This window comes from Staurois parvus, unplaced genomic scaffold (genome assembly GCF_062004578.1).
Source record: "Staurois parvus isolate SC_StPar_1 unplaced genomic scaffold, SC_StPar_1.0 ptg000077l, whole genome shotgun sequence".
In the NCBI taxonomy this organism is placed as follows: Eukaryota; Metazoa; Chordata; class Amphibia; order Anura; family Ranidae; genus Staurois; species Staurois parvus.
In genome coordinates, this window is record NW_028317873.1 from 782,473 (window position 1) to 799,951 (window position 17,479).

The 17,479-nt window shown below is 42.2% G+C and overlaps 1 protein-coding gene across 1 annotated transcript in view; it reads right to left on the reverse strand.

Moving 5' to 3' along the window:
- The window catches only part of CUNH7orf57 (chromosome unknown C7orf57 homolog), a 99,594-nt gene that overhangs the window by 26,638 nt on the left and 55,477 nt on the right, over window positions 1-17,479 (reverse strand). The window contains exons 3-5 of the mRNA XM_089669439.1: window positions 16,232-16,420; window positions 12,928-13,036; window positions 2,429-2,591 (exon numbers count right to left, since the gene is read on the reverse strand). Of these exons, the coding sequence (XP_089525565.1) occupies window positions 2,429-2,591; window positions 12,928-13,036; window positions 16,232-16,420 (461 nt within the window). The remainder of the gene's footprint in view (window positions 1-2,428; window positions 2,592-12,927; window positions 13,037-16,231; window positions 16,421-17,479) is intronic.

The following is a 17,479-nucleotide window of genomic DNA, read 5'->3' on the forward strand; positions in this document are numbered from 1 at the left end:
GGTAACACCATTCTAGAGACCGCTAGCCGAGAGAAGAGGTGAAGTGCAGTTAGTATCACTCCAAATGGGACAGGAGCCAGTACTATAGAGGAGGCATCTGCTTATGCAGCTCTTGCTCCCCTCTACAGCTCCAACTTTACAAGTAGCCCCTCTGTATTGCACTCTGTTTGATTCTCTGGAATGGTGGGTCAGCAAGGCCAGACCATGATCTACTAGTCACCTTGCCGCTATCTATTGGTAGATACAGGTTGCTGATCCCTGTGTAAGGTATATGGCATACACACAGGGGTCAGGAGTCCAAAGAACATATGGCTCAGCGTTGTGTAATGCACAAAGTGAAGGAGTCCAGAGTGCATAACACACAGGTCTCAGGAGTGTGTAGCACACAAAGAACAGGGTTTGGGAGTGTGTACTGTAGTATACAGAGTGTAAAGTTCAGGAGTGTGTAAGGCACAGAGTGCAGAGGTCAGGAGTGTGTAAGGCACAGAGTGCAGAGGTCAGGAGTGTGTAAGGCACAGAGTGCAGAGGTCAGGAGTGTACAACACACAGAGCACAGGGTTCAGGACTGTCTAAAGCAGAAAGCAAATAGTTCAGGGGTGCTTAACACACAGAGTGCAGTGCGCAGAGGTCAGGAGTATGTAACAGAGTGTACGGCTCAAGAATGTTAAGCAAAGAGGGTAGGGGTCACCAGTGTGTAACTCACAGACTTTAGGACAGGCACAGACTTCACAGGCTTTAGGAGTGCATAATGCACAGTGCTCAGGGGTCAGGAGTGTGTAAGGCACAGAAGACAGGTCAGGAGTGTGTAAACAACATTCCTCAAACTGTTATCACTAATCCTACTACTACTATTTTCATCAAAATACTCTGGCTGCTTTGCCCACTTTGTGGGAATAATCCTGAAATCATTGGCCATGAATGGCTCATCTAACTGTGTGAGTTCCTCTATTTTCCTTTTTCTATATCTATTGTATGCATTTTGACCGTTAGTGCAATGACAATAATAATGAGAATGATAGTATAATAATTTTTAATGAAGAGATTAATTAGCTAATTGGTCATTTTTAATTTTTAAACTTTTATCCATGTATTTACAAGCTGTACGTATTAATGAATGAATTTTGTAGTATTAATTGATTTCATATATGTATATACGGTATATTTCTATTCTATCCTTTATGTCTACTATTTATATGGTTTTATGAAATCTTGATGATTATTTATTGCATCTTGGTGACACCCGAGCCCCTCCTCCCTGCCCAGGACAGCCCAACCCATTGGGGAGGGCCTTATTTCAGTCTGGAGGCATAAATGGGAACATACACTCTCAGTCTAGTCAGCTCTGAGGAAGAAGGCTTGTCCTTCGAAACGCGTCAGCTGTACTGAGTGGCTTCCTCCATGATGGGATTCGCATTTGCATCTTGCCTTTAAAGTCCCTTTGAGGACTTACATGCCTGTTTTTATTCGCTGTTTGTGAGTACCATTCTTTTATTCAATAAATTTTGGTTACTGAGGTAATGCGCAAGGTTGGTGCTCTTCTTTTTGTTGTTCTTCCTCACAGTTTCGTTTGGGCTTCCCCAGCCTTGGTGTGGAGCTGCACGACCTTGTCTATTTCGGTGGTTCCTTCCTTTTTTGGAGTTTGTTCCATCTACTCACCACCGGTCTGGGTCCTGGAGCGCAGGAGATATTGCATTTTGTTCATTGTCAGGAGTGTGGAAATAACAGACATCAGGGATCAGGAGTATGTACACAGAGGTCAAGGGTACATAATGCAGAGTGCAGTGGTCAGTACTTAACACACAGGCCAGTTTACAACTCTCAGTACAAATCAGTAGCCAGTACATATCTCTCACCTCCCTTCTTTCCCCTCGACCCCCTAGTACAGTTACCTCCCCCCAAATCTCTCCCAGTATAGACCTCCACTCCCCCATATTGCCCCCAGTACACATCCCTTCTTCCCACCAAAATTTCCCCACGGTACAATGCCCCCCCCCCTTAAAATCCTCCTTAGTACAGATTATTCCCCAGTATAGAGATCTAAGCCCTCTCTGCATATCAGAGCTAGGGAGAAACTTAGGGCAGCCTTCCATAGCTCTGTGCATTCACAGTATTTGAAGTCTGACAGGCAGAACAAGCCAGCAAGTGTAGTCCAAATGGCGCACACCCTACCCGGAAACGCAAAACCACGTATATTTACATGATTTTGCCCAGCAAAGCCGCCCTGTAGCAGTACATCTGTGTAAGTGGGTAATTACGGTACACTTTGTTTCACCTGCTATACAAAGTCACGCCAAAGCAAAATTGCAGGGAAAGACCAAACTTGCAAAGAAGTTTATTATCCACCAGATATCTAACACTTTTCTCATTTGATGGCTATTTTTTTTTTTACGTCAAGTAGTATTAGCTCTTTATTTTTAATATAAAGTACCTTTTTGTTATGATTCTCTTTTTCATTTTCTTCAGAGTCACGCTGCCAAATGGTTTTCTGATCAATATCAAATGGGCCTTTTCTTGACTCATATTTCTGTTCACTTTCCTCCTCGTTAAAGTCTTCATGGGTCATGTAGTCTGGCACATTTCTCAGTGGCGCACTGTCATGACAAGATATTTATACAAGAATATTAATACATTTATATTCATTATTGGTATATAATTAAAAATAAACATTCAAGCAATCACAAATTAAATTAGAACTAAAAGCAAAACTTTTTTTTCATTTTGGATAGAGTAAGGGAGGGTAATAACCCCTACCAGATTATCTTTTGCCATCTGTGTCCCATTGGGGGAGTTACTTTCACTTCCTGTCTCATACTCAAAACAGGAAGTGAGAGGAAATCCCTTCAAAATTAGGGAATTCCTTGGGGCCCCCTAGGTCACCAGAACTAGTGTCCCTATTGGAAGATTCCCCTCTATTACTTTTCTGGGGACAAACCAAAATATGGAGTTTCTTTTATTTTCACTTGCTATTTGTCCTGTTTACTGTTATCATTGTGAGGGGAAATCTCCCTAACAGGGGCACAGACAGCAATACAAACCTGACAGGGGTTCTTATCCACCTCCACTCTATCCAAAACTTAAAAATAAAATGTTTTGCCTGTGGTTCACATTAAATCTAATGTATTCAACTTATTTTTGTTGGCAAAAGAACATAGACTATACTTCTTTTATATTTAAATCCACTATGAGATTTTTGTTGCAGTTTTTCCACATTAGAGTCCTCCCTTCCTGTCCTAGTGATGTCAATGAAGCAGAAAAAGATACACCCTCCAGCCAAAACGTTTCATTTTTCTTGGAAGACTTGGATGAATTGTCTGGAAGATCCTTCAAGGTTACCACTTTGTTCTTAGTAACCATGTCATAGTGTACAGGGGAAAAATCTAATTGGAACCTTTTATGCTGAACAATGCTTTTATGTACAGCACAATTTAAAGCAAACTTGATATGGCCTAAACATTTCCATGGAGAACAGTACAAGTACCTATATTAGTCTTCAAACCAGTCTGTGTGTGTGTATGTAGCTTTCTGGAGCCTAAGCGAAGAGTGCACACAGAACATCATCTTTTCTCCAAAAAACCAGCAAACACAAATGCTCCTGCGCTTGGGGATGGACTCGATGCAGGCTACAACCACATTAAGAATGTCCTGGAACATGCACACCTTGCTGCCCTCAAATGGAGCGGGGGAATCCAAATATACTGAATGGGGAAAGAACAAAGAGAGGGCGCACAGGCCTAGTGCATTACCATAAAAAATGTTTAATAAAAAATAAAGTAGGTGTTGTACTCACAAACGACAATATAGTCAAGGCACATCATAAAAGAACAGCTGGGTCAGCACCGCGCTGAGTAACAGTCCGCAATAGGGAGTTTAGACATCCAAAAGGCTGACGTGTTTCGAGGACTTGCCTCTTCCTCAGAGCCATTAAACCCTTCCCTGTTCTGACAGTAACTGCACCTCCTGTTATTTTACTGTAAAATGCCAGTGCCTCGAATACTTACTGAGGGTCCAGCTGATGACAGGAGGGAGAGCTTAGTGTTCGTATAGGGCAGCATCTGAACTCAACTTGGAGAAAATGTAAGGCCCTATCCAGGGGTGGACTGACAACTCATGGGGACCCCGGGCAATAGGGGATCATGGGGCCCCTGTGTCCTTGCCCAAACTCAAAAAAGCCTATGAAAAAGGTACCAGGGGCATCTCATGGGGCCCCCTACTGACCCCAGGCCCTCGGGCAGCGCCCGAGTTTCCAAATGGTCAGTCCGCCCCTGGCCCTAACTATTGCCTTTGGGATCCATGGGGTTCCCTAAGAAATCAAAGACTGAAAGGCTAACAAGGGTGCTTGCAGGCTGCAGTACTGTTGTTCTGGTGCTTGTACTATTGTCACTTTTCAGGCCATGTGATGTTCATTTTAAAAGCATAACTATAGTCATCAATACATTAACCCTATGTGCCCCTTTCACCGTTTCCATACCATTAGTAGCCCCCATCTACAAACCTGAAATCAACAAGCACCCTGGACAAAAAGGTCAACCCCAGGCCAGGCAATGCTCTATTTCTCCAGAGACTCTACCTCAGGGGTATTGAATGGAAATTCATGGAAGTCCAGTTAGTAAAATTTTCTTCCAGCGAAGGTCTGAATGTTTGTGCAATGGCTCAGATCCTTCACATCACAGCCCCCCTCTTTTTAGATTATAATCCTGTTCTTATCTCAGTGCCCCCGTGCACATCAAAATCCCCCTTTACATCACAGCCCCACTTCATGCCATAGTCCCTCCCTCACATAGTTACATAGTTACATAGTTAGACTGGCTGAAAAAAGACAAAAGTCCATCCAGTTCAACCATTAAAAGAAAAAAAAAAGTGATAATCCTATACCTACAGTTGATCCAGATGAAGGCAAAAAAAACCAGCAAAGCACAATCCAATTTGCTCCTGCAGGGAAAAAAATTCCTTCCTGATCCCCCGAGAGGCAATCAAATATTCCCTGGATTAACTTTACCTATAAATATTTCCCAACCCATTCTCTCCCCCCCCCTTTTAATTTTTTTCTTTTTCTCTCTTCCTTCTTCCTTTCCTTTCTATATACTTACCTTTATCATCACACTCCTCTATTTACTAACTAACCTTTTCTCTACCTGAGCTCTAGCTCCCATCTATATCCTACTCATATCTTCACTTTCGTACCATAACCGATACAGAACGCTGTCCTTCAAACAGACTTACTACGCCCCATATCATTTACACATCCAATGCTTGGACACACGAAACAGATCTAAAGCTGTAGCGTGTGCTGTTCATATTCAATATCACATACTTCACACTTCCCTGACAGAAAATCTTGCTCAAAGGTAAAAAAGACAATATATCTCTCTGCTCACTTCATATATGACGTACATTTCCTGGTTTGTAATATTATGTTGAAACAATGCTTTACAACGTTGTGTTTTGTATTGCCTGTTATGATTTGACCTGTCTGCGACACGGGAGTCGACATACAGTGCCATGTCCAACTTTGGATTCACATCTGTATATGTATTGTTCTGTGCTTTTTTCTAATAAAAATCTTTTTTGGAAAAAACTTTACCTATAAATGTTAGTATCCAGTTATATTCTTTGTATCTAAGAAAGAATCCAGGCCTATATTAAAGCAATCTACTGAGCTGGCCAGAACCAACTCTTGAGGGAGTCTATTCTACATATTCACAGCTCTCACTGTGAAGAAACCTTTCCGTTTTTGGAGATTACATTTCTTTTCCTCCAGACATAAAGCGTGCCCCCTTGTCCTCTGTGATGACCTCAGTGTGAATAGCTCTACACCGAGTTCACTATATGAACCACTGATGTATTTATACATGTTGATCATATCCCCCCTTAATCTCCTCTTCTCAAGAGAGAATAAATTCAGTTCCTCTAATCATTCCTCATAGCTGAGCTCCTCCATGCCTCTTATCAGTTTGGTTGCCCTTCTCTGTACTTTCTCCAGTTCCCAAATGTTCTTTTTGTGAATTGGTGCCCAAAACTGAACTACATATTCCAGATGAGGTGTTACTAATGATTTGTACAGGGGTATTATGATATCTCTCTCTCTGGAGTCTATACCTCTTTTAATACAAGAGAGGATTTTGCTCGCTTTAGAAACCGCAGCTTTGCATTGCATGCCATTATTAAGCTTGTGATCTTCCAGAACCCCCAGATCCTTCACCACCATTGATTCCCCCAATTGTACCCCCCCAGTATGTATGCTGCATGCATATTCTTAGCCCCCGAGTGCATAACCTTACATTTATCAACATTAAACCTCTTTTGCCACATTGTTGCCCAATTAAACAGCGACACATCAAGATTTCCCCTTTATTTCATATTCCCCCTCTTCAAAGCAGTGTCCTCAGCACGCCTTCACAGTAATGTTCTCAGCCCTCATTTACATACCCCCCCCCCCAGCCTTTTCACAGTAGTGTTCTCACCTCCCCTGCACATCACACACCCCCGGTGGTAGTATTCTCAGCCCCCCCCCCCCCCACAGTAGTATCCTCTGCACCCGTTCACATCACTCCACCTTCACTGCAGTGTCCTCTGCCCCCCTTCATATCATCCCCACACAGTGGTGTTCTTAGTCCCCCAACACATCACCACCCACCCCCACATCCTTCACAGTAGTGTCCTCAGCCCCCTTCATATCCTTCACAGCAATGTCTTAGCCCTCCTCCCTGTCCTACCTCACACAGGTACACAGGGCAGAGGGCAGGGGGCACAGCATATCTGGATAGAGGATGGGAGCTGCACAACCACCCTGGACACAGGATGGTCTTGCAGTTCCTGTCTGGATGAAGGGAGGCACTGCAAGACCACCCTGCCTCCTACCAACCAATCACCCCTTGGTTAACTTCAAAAGTTAACTCAGGCAGCTTACATCTTCCCTCCAGAGGTAATCTGCCTCCAGATGACCTCTCTACTGTGAGGATGTCTCTACCGCTACTTGCTGTCCCTGACAGGCAGAGTCTCTTTCCCTACAATAGCCACTTGAAAAATGCATGCCAAAATCCAGGGGCTTAAATAGACCCTGCTGACCCAAGATGGCCACCAAGGGTCACATGGCTGCTTTGTAGCCAACCAGATAGCCGCTCCAATTGACCCAGGAAATGATAGAGAAACCAGGTTTCCCTATGACTTCCTCTCCAGGCTGTGGAGAAAACACACTGCACCTGACTACATGCTACTTATTAGCCAATGTATGTTCGGACACTAGCATATACACACTTTGGCAAACCACAGTTATTTGTAAATGAAACACACATATGTGGGCACATATAAACATTATGGGGTTGATTTACAAAAAGAGGAGAGTGCAAAATCTGGTGCAGCTGTGCATGGTAGCTAAACAGCTTCTAACTTCAGCTTGTTCAATTAAGGGTTGAGAAAAAAAGAACCTGGAAGCTGATTGGTTTCTATGCACAGCTGCATCAGATTTTGCACTCTAGTTTTAGTAAATCAACCCCTACAAGTATGTGATTTGGATGTCCGTTTGATGTACAATTATAGACTCATCTTTAATAAATCAAGCAGTGTCTCCCAAATCATTATAATTAGCTTTAACAATTCATGTACTCAAACTGGTACTTTCCTCTGATCTGATACTGCTAACAGAGGATATATGGAATCATACATGGTATGCTAAACATTAGTTTAATATTTTAGGAAATCTGTGCTAAAAACCATATGCAGGCCACTACTGTTGGCCTCATTCTAGAAATGCTAATTGTCTGGTTGACTAGCAGGAATGCCTTCAGAGTTTCTTATCCAGAAGCATGCGGCTAGGAAAGTCAAAACCTGACATGCACATACTTTTCTTTTTTTCTTTTCTTTAAATACGTTGTATTAATAAAGAATTTTCAGAGCTATTTCTCCTGTGAAACTGCATATATGTTTCTTCTGTGCAAATTCCAGAAAAAACAAACATTGCCCTGCTATTTTCTCTCCAGGGCGTTCTTAGGTAATAAAAATAGCTTGAATCATCGAAGACTGCATTATGACCCCTAAATGGAACTAGATGATTATAGGAAATCAATCTTCATCTCCATCTAGTGACCATAATGCAGTAGTTTTCCAATTTACACTATTTATATGAATGAAGAACATCCACCATGGAGTGAAAATAGCCCGGTAATATTCAATTTTGCTGGCATTCGCACAGAATGAACATACATGTAGTGCCCTGCAAAATGTTTCTTAAAAACATTTGTTATTGTAGATCAGTGATTCAGACAGTAATCAAGCATTTAGATCAGCCTTTCTCACACAGGGTTCCTTCAGAGATTGCTAGGAGTTTATTGAGCAATTTATGACTCTCAGATAAGTAACCATTGACACCAAGGATCTTTCTAGCTGTCTGTACGGAGGGTATTCCTCCCACTTGCCTACAATGTAAGGAGCATTCATTCAAATTACCACCAAAAGACCATTGATGTACAGGAATCCTCCACCCATCACCAAACAAATGTTGGCCATAAACTAGTAGAATTTTGTCTGAAAATTTTTGTTTTAAGAAAATTTGTTCAATTTTCTAATCATCATTGGAGCCAAATTAATGTTTGTTTTTAACCGCACTGACAAGAAAATGTGAAGGAAGTGGATGGAAAATGTTTCTTGAACATCAAATTTCTAACAGTGATTGTGGTTTCTTCTGTACATCACTCAAAAATTGAATGTTAACAGCAAAAGTACTTTCAAACGGCCTTCGTCACATCATCGAATGTATTGATGAGAATTTTCATACTTTCATATTTTTGTGTACTAACATTCTTTCAAGTCTATTGTGTATGGCCAGCTTAGGAGGACCCTTCTCTAATGCAAGACGCCACTTCACAGACCAGCGTTTTAAGAGGGCACTTTCCATCAACTATAAGAATAAGTGGGCATTTCTCTACTGGCCATCAATTTTTCACCGCCTGCATTTTTTTCTGGCTATTGTTATTATTAACAATATACGTTTCCATTTGTTTTCATTGCTGAATAATCTATAGAGCAGGCTAAAGTTTCAAATACATTAGGTTCACCACCTTATTCTTTTATTTACTGTATTCCGATATCATAGCTTACTGTTCACTCAATATACCATGATAGACTAAGAGTAATGATTAGGAGAGGTTCCTTGAGTTCTGAAATCTATAACATGTTAAAAGGCAAATCTAGATCAGCTTACCGGCAAAAAAACCCCCAAAATCTTAATTTTCAAACGGAGAGTTCAGCAATGTCAGCCTACATATATTCTCTGCACAGGTTTCTTTTGAAGAGGAGCTTTGCCAAAAAGAAGACAGGCAATAGGCATAGGATTAGTCACCAGTTATTCCTATGGAGCTGATCTTCTCCCCATTACTGATCTATCATGGCTTGTGTTCTGCACTGTGTCTGTGTTTGGAGGCGGTCATCTTGGTAAAGACAGTCCTTTATTTCCTTATGTTTCCAAGGAAAACAATGAACAACACAGTAACAACACAAAATATCCTAGCAGTCAGGGGCACAGTGCCTTAGATCTCAGATGGCAGATATATGGATTTGAAGCTTTAGGTATAAATAGGCACCCTCACAAATCAGGAACTTTCAGGATGAAATCTAAACATAAAGTCATTTTTCAGAGTACTTCCTCAGCACAGTTAACATTTCTAAATGTTTCCTTTTAACCAGGGCTTTTTTTCAGCTGGAACTTGGTGGAACTCAGTTCCACCACCTCTGGCTCAGGCCTTCTGCTCCTTGCTAACCACTATGGCTTGTAAACACAGAAGGTCCGACTTTTGTGCAGGGGCGGACTGACAACTCATAGGGCCCCCGGGCAATAGGGGATCATGGGGCCCCTGTGTCCTAGCTCACACTCAAACCACACCCAAAAAAGCCTATGAAAAGTACCAGGGGCATCTCATGGGGCCCTCTACTGACCCCGGGCCCTCAGACAGTGCCTGAGTTCCCAAATGGTCAGTCCGCCTCTGATTCTGTGTTTAGAAGTGGGTGCTTGTGTCCAACAGCTCCCACAGATCTGATCTCCTGAACAGCTCCCACTGAATGCAGGATGGGGGCAAGGAAGATGAAGGTGCCAGGGGTGCGGGTGCCAATACCCCTCCTGAATGATCTCCTTGCAAGTGAGAGAGACAAAGCCACCTACTGTGTGTGGGGAGGTATTAGGGACGGCTGGGTGCTTCAGCTTAATACAGCAACAAAAGTAAAACGTGGAAGATGGTGGAGCTTTTAAGGAGGGTAAGCAGCTGTGGAAGAAAACTGAACTCTACACTCTGTGTGTAATGCACACCTGAACTCTGCACATAGTGCACCCCAAAAACTCTGCATGTAGGGAACCCCTGAACTCTGCACTCTGTGTGTAATTCTTCCCCCCAAACTCTGCACTTAGTACATAATGCACTCCTGGTATTTAATGCCCATTCAAGACCCTCCCACTGTTAGTAAAATTTGACCACAACCACTGTTTGATGCAGTTTGAAGGGTTTGTGTGTGGGGGAGGGTTTTTTTTTTTTTTGGGGGGGGGGGTCATGGTTGAGTTCTTGTACTTATTTTCGGAGAAACAAATAGCCCTGCCTATAACCCAGGAAATCATCACTTTTTGGATCCAGGCCTGCTTTAATAATACAGACACAGGTGTCTAAATACCTCTAAATTAGCTTCTATATCAGTGACTTTACATGTGTGCAATTGTGGGGGCGCTTAGTCTAAAAAGTAATACAAATGAATAGAATAGCAACGTAAAGATGAGCTCATTTTTACAAGGCTTGATGGAGTTATACTAATTCTTAACTGTTCATCTGTACGGAGTCATTATTTTAATACAATTATTATACAAAAATTTACATGCATAAAAAAGCTCACTGAGCACACCTGCATGAGGTCTCAGGTAATACACCCTGGTTTAGAAGAAAACATATGTAATGCATATGTTTTATTTTTCCCTGAACAAGTTGGAAATATATACTTTGAGCCAGGCCCAGACTGGCCACAGGGCACACCGGGCATTTGCCTGGTGGGCTGGGGCTGCCGGGCTTTAGAACAGCGGCGTGTTGATGACCGGCCGCACAGCAGGAGGTAAGTGGCGACCATGGCCTGGACAAAGTGAACACAGACCATGGCCGCCGCTCACCTCCCACTGTGTGGCTATGCCTAAAGCAGGGCCAACAGGAACAGTGGCAGTGACGGCTCCAGTGAAGAGCAGAAAGCAGCTGCTGAGGACAAACAGACACCTCCTTGGCCGGCCTCTGCACACAGTTGCACTGAAGGGACAACGGCAGCCTCTCGCCTTCACTTTGCTGCACGGGCTGTCTCTTTGCTTGACGGGCTGTCTCTTTGCTGGACGGGCTGTCTCCTTGCTGGACGGGGATGTCTCTTTGCTGGACGGGGATGTCTCTTTGCTGGACGGGGATGTCTCTTTGCTGGACAGGGATGTCTTTTTGCTCAGTTGGGTCCTGCAAAGAGACATCCCAATCCAGCAAAGAGACAGCCCAGTCTAAGACGGGACATCCCCACCCAGCAAAGAGACATTCCTGTCCAGCAAAGAGATATCCCATCTCTTTGTGGATTAGGATGTCTCTTTGCTGGATGGGGATGTCTCTTATGTTTCTTTGTTGGATGGGGATGTCTTTTTGCTGGATTGGGCCATCTCTTTGAATATATAGGCGGTGCTGTGATTAGATTTCTAGGGGCACTGAAATATAAAGGGGATTGCGCTGTAAAGGGGCACTGTAATCAAACTCTTTACAGTGCAGTCCCCTTTATACAGTATTACAGTGCGGAGGACTGACTCCATGAATATTCCGTCACCAACTGCTACCGCAAATGCCCTTGTACCCCCCCCCAGAAATTGGCTGTTCAGTCTAAAATGCCCAGGTCTATTTTTTGTTCCAGTCTGAGCCTGCTTTGAGCAAGAGTAAGTGTCAAACTGTCAGCTGTGTTTGTACAATCTGCCGTTGTTTCATTGTGGTTTTGCTGAAATTGAGAACTAATAGTGGCAGTTGTGCATATGCTAACATGCACTTACCACAATTAGAAATTATGGAAAAACTGTTTTTGTTTATCAACTACAGATAGAATTCTAACCACTTGTCCTCCAGAGGATTTACCCCCTTCCTGACCAGGCCATTTTTTGCGTTACAGCGCTGCCTTAATTTAACTGACAATTGCGCGGTCATGCAATGCTGTACCCACATGAAATTGATGTCCCTTTTTTCCCACAAATTGAGCTTTCTTTTGGTGGCATTTGATTGCCTGTGCAGTTTTTATTTTTTGCGCAACAAAAAAAAATTGAGAAAAAAAACTATATTTTTGACTTTTTGCTATTAAACATGTCCAGTAAAAAAAACAAAAAAAATCACATTTCAACTGTCTTGGTGTCACTGAAATCTCCAGTGACACCAATACAGTGATCAGTGCTAAAGAAAAGCACTGACACTGTACTAATGGCCCTGGGCAGGAAGGGGTTAACATAAGGGCCAATCAAAGTGTTAACTGTGTGCTGGGTGTGTTTTACTATGGGGCGGTGTCTGTGTGCTTCACTGTAAGTACACTGCTTTGGATGGCTGTGCTGTGCACAGCCATCCAAAGCAGTGTGCCCGAGCTGACAGGAAGAACTGTTAGTAAACAAAACAGTTCTCCTCCCCATCAGAGATCCTTGGTAATCAGAGGGCGCCGGCGAGTAATCACCGTCCGGGACCCGGTGATTGACAGCTGTGGACGCGAATGGTGGCGCAGGTAGGGTGCTAGCACGTGCCCCCTACCCAGAAATGCTAAATTATGTATATATACAAAAAAAGTCAAAAGCCAAAAACAGCAGCTATAAAAACGTCCAGTGTGCATGAGGACTAAATGAGCCCTGACTTGTAAAACTTTCTTGTAAAATTTCAATACAAATCAAAGGAAAGAGAAGTCAAGAGAACTTACGTAGCTGGTTCAGGTGGGGGAGATAAATTCTCATAGGTGTACCAGTCAGGCGCTGCATAGGACACTGGTGGAGTCTTCTTTGGTGCAGGTGTCATGTGCTTTAACAAATCTTAAAGATGTAGAAAATATTTTTAATTAACAAGAAAAAAGAAAACTCTTTACACATTTTATAATGTAGCTTTAAATTAAAAACATATGCATTTATACTGAAATGTACTTGCTTTATTCAATATTTAATGCAATCTAATCTTTCAAAAGTCTACTAATGTAATTATTTAAATAAAATGTGTTGCACTGCCATATCTTGACTCATACCTGTGCATAATCCATACCTGTGCATAACGAATCATATCATAAAAAACATAAAATTCATAGTCAAAAAACATAAAAATCAAGTGCATTTATGACGTCCAAACAAACAAAACGAAATAAAGTGATATACCAAAAGTCCAAATAAAGTGCAAATAGACACGAAGAAGAGCTCTCATGGTGCAGTAAAAGAAAGCTACAACGGTGATGTCCGCCGGGGTGCTGGATGCCATTCATATGATATCCTGTTCACTTTTGTTTTTATCTAAGCAGATGCCTAGTTTTAACCACTTCCTGTCCGGACACTTTCCCCCCTTCCTGTCCAGGGCAATTTTCAGCTTTCATCGCTATTACACTTTGAATGACAATTGCGCGGTCATGCAATACTGTACCCATATGAATTGTTTACCATTTTTTTGAGACAGATAAAGCTTTATTTTGGTGGTATTTATTCACCGCTGGGATTTTTATTTTTTTTTGCTACGTAAATGAAAAATTCCCGAAATTTTGAAAAAAAGTGTTTTTCTTATAAAATTTTGCAAATAAATAATCTTTCATTATAAATCTTGGCCGAAATTTATTCCGTTATCTTTTTAGCAAAAAAAATAAAAATAAGCCAAATTAGTTTATAACCAAAAATTATAATTTTTTAACTTTTTTTTACATTTTTATTTTATTTTTTTATACTGTCACCCTAGCAGTACAGTGTCACCATGGTGACACTGTACTACTTATGGGGGGTGATGAAGATTTTTTTTTTTTTTTACAGTGATTGCTTTTACACCCATATAGGATGTAAAAGCAATCATTTCTCCTTCTCTCTGTCTGCATTCTTGCAGCCATTAAGAAATCCTGAGTGAGCTGTGATTGGTCACATTGGTGATTGGTGAGCTGTTGTGAATAGCCTTGTACCATGTGACCTCTGTGATCATTCACAGATTTCACACGTAGTAAGCAATGATGTCACAAGTGACATCTTGCTTACTACTTTGCATGTGATCACTGATTGGCCAATCAGTGATCACATGATCGGGATCCCGTCCGACGATCGGTCTTTCACTGTGTCCAGAGGACAGAGCGGGCACCGGATCATGGTGCTGCGCGCTCCCAGGGAGCGTGCACAGCTAGAAATGGCGGGTGCCGTTTATGAACGGCAACCCGCCCCTGGAGTGCCACTGTCCTGCCGTTTATAAACAGCAGGCGGACGGCAAGTGGTTAAATAAATCCTGTTTCTTTTACTGCCCCATGAGAGATCTCCTTCCTTTTCCATGTACTATTCTGATATGACCAGATGACAGTAAAATAGGCTGTGGATTGTATAGATGCTGGTGGCGGTGTAGATCACAGGCAGTGGTGGAGCTAGTGAGGCACACTATGCATTCATCCATTCATTTGGCTGGAGCTCATTCTTCCACTCATCCACCCTTTCCCACACCAAGTCCTGAGTGGGATAGGAGGTGATCATCCATCCAGCGATTTTTCCCTAAATTACAGCCAGACCTCCTTCAATTAGAGGTCTAATGGCATGATGAGTGGCAATTAATTGGTGTTATTTGCACTTTATTTAGACTTTTGCTATAGCACTTTACTCATTTAGTTTTGTTTATTTGGACTTCATCAGATGAGTTTATTTATTTATATAGATTTATGAATTTTATGTTATTTATGATATGATTTATTACACACAGGTAAGAATCATGCACAAATGTGAGTCAGGATATGACAGTGCAACACATTTTGTTTAAATAATTTGTGTATATCAGGTGAGTACAGCAGTCATTGGTCATTTATTTTCATTTTTTTTTCATTTTGTGTATGTTAGTGACACTTTTTAACTCTACTACTGTAATACCTGTCATGTTGACAATGAATAGTTACAAGCTGTGAGAAGGTATTATTAACTTCAATTTATTTCACTATCAGTGGCTCAGTATTACATGACCATGAAAGTAGTTTTTTTTTCTTAGGACAGCTATTACAGGGTTAAACTGCTATGCCACCTGATGATTCAATCTGATACAGTCGAATTACCTATATGTGAACAAATACAGAGTTACAGCCTGTCTCCTGTTCTCCAAGCATTTTAAACATCATAAGAACCTTGCTCTCACTTATCCTCATCGTCTATCAAAAAGCTGCATAATATCTCATTAATGGTGAAATATAGACCCCTCTGTACACAGCCTAGACTTGGAAAAGATCCTTCTCCCTCATACACGCAATTCATAAATACACTGTCATTATTATCACATATCTTTTGAACATTTTGCTTTCACTCACAGCAGAAAACAAGGCTTTTCCCACTGACTGGCAGACTTTCTGATCTTGATAACCTTACTCATATCATATGTCATATGTCATATCTCATATGTCAGCATTTTTCCAACCTTTTCTTCCATTTTATTAGCATCCCCCTATGACATCAGAGGTCCCCCCATCAATGAATCTTCTTATCACATCAGAAGCCCAGCCATTCCCATCAGGGTATCCTCTATACATCAGAGGCCCCCTATACTTGAAAGTCCCCATCACATTCAGAGTCCCCTCATCACATTAGAGTCCCCTGTTCCCATGAGAGCCCTACCGTAGGGCTCCAACAACATGGCAGAGGTTGGGAGGCAGAACAGGTCTGGTCTGAGGTGCACTTCCATCCCCTCCTGATTGCCATCTGCCCTGGATCAGTGTCATGTCCTGCCATGGTTTGGGTGAGATGCCGTGCCTCCAGGCCCTATGCCTAGAGCTTCATTGATTGTTATAATGCTGGTGGCTTGCCTGCTTGCATTGTGGCACTGCATGATACGGATTCAAGGCAATCTGTGTCCCATGTTTGTTGCACCCTGGGGGAACCAAAACAGCACCCCAGGGTGCAGTGACCTTGACTGATGTGATATTCCTTAACACATGCATTGTACATGACTATATAAAAACTAAACTATGTGATTAGATGTTTTCTCATGTTCAGATATTGCTCTATAAGCCCAAATATGGTCTTTACCTGGTCGACCTCCTTGCTTGGCTAGTTTGACATATTCAGAGTCTGTCTCTCTGATCCATTTTTTGCGACTTCCAGTCATTAAATCATTATGAGGTTCTGCAAGGTCACTCAAACCAGGTATTTGGGAAGCGGGAAGATGTGGAACTTCATTTTTCTTCTCATGTTTTAAAGGCACGTGGTAATACCAATCTGTGAACATGAATCATGTGAGGTATTAATCAGATTCTACATATGAACAATGTTTTGGCATTTATTACAGGTACTTATATAGCGTCGTCAATTTACGTAGCACTTTATATATATATATATATTGTGGCAGTATGGTATCCTACCACGGTGGAAATCATGATAGAGACCCAGGATTCTCAACCATACAGGTTGAGGGGCTCCAGGCAATTCTCATAATGCAGAGGAAACTGGTTTATAAGTTTCCTCTTTGGTTTGTAAAGCCTGTTTGGGACCTGTAGCCTGGAGATTTCTAAGAGATTTGGGAGGGATGAAATCTCTAATCCCGGGCCCATGTTTTGAGAGCAGCCAGCGTGGTGATTGCACAGGTGTGTGCAGGCCTTTTTGTGGAGGCCAGGCCATGATTCTGGGCTCCACCCCTGCACACAGGAGTCAGGAGGGCTCCACCCCTGCACACAGGAGTCAGGAGGGCTCCACCCCGGCAGACGGAGTCAAGAGGGCTCCACCCTGGCAGACAGGAGGTCTCTGCTGTGGAGTCAGGTGGGCTTCACGTAGTAGAGGTGGGAGCCAGAATAGCTGTGTGCTAAAGGTTTGCTGTGTGCAAAAACAACCTTGTGGAAGGAGTCTGTAGGAGACAGATATAAAGCTGTGTAGCTGAAAGAGCCAGAAGGCTGAATTGGTTTGATGGTGGATACCCCTGTGTGGGAAGCATTTTGGGTTATTGAACTTTTTCCTTTAAATAAAATTGGGCAAAAAGGCCCTTCAAAAGAAGAGAGTTGCTGTGTGCTTTGAAGAAGCTCTACCATTTAGAAGCGAGTTCCCACAATATATATATATATATATATATATATATATATATATATATTGTACAGTCACACCAGTCCCTATACCCCAAGGGGCGTACAATCTAATGTCCTAACTTACATTCATACATACACATACTAGGGCCAATTTAGACAGGAGCCAATTCCCTACCAGCATATCTTTGGAGTTAATAGGAAATACTTTCATTACATTCTGTGGGTCTGGTCTGTGAATGTTTTAAGTGGAACATTTTAATTG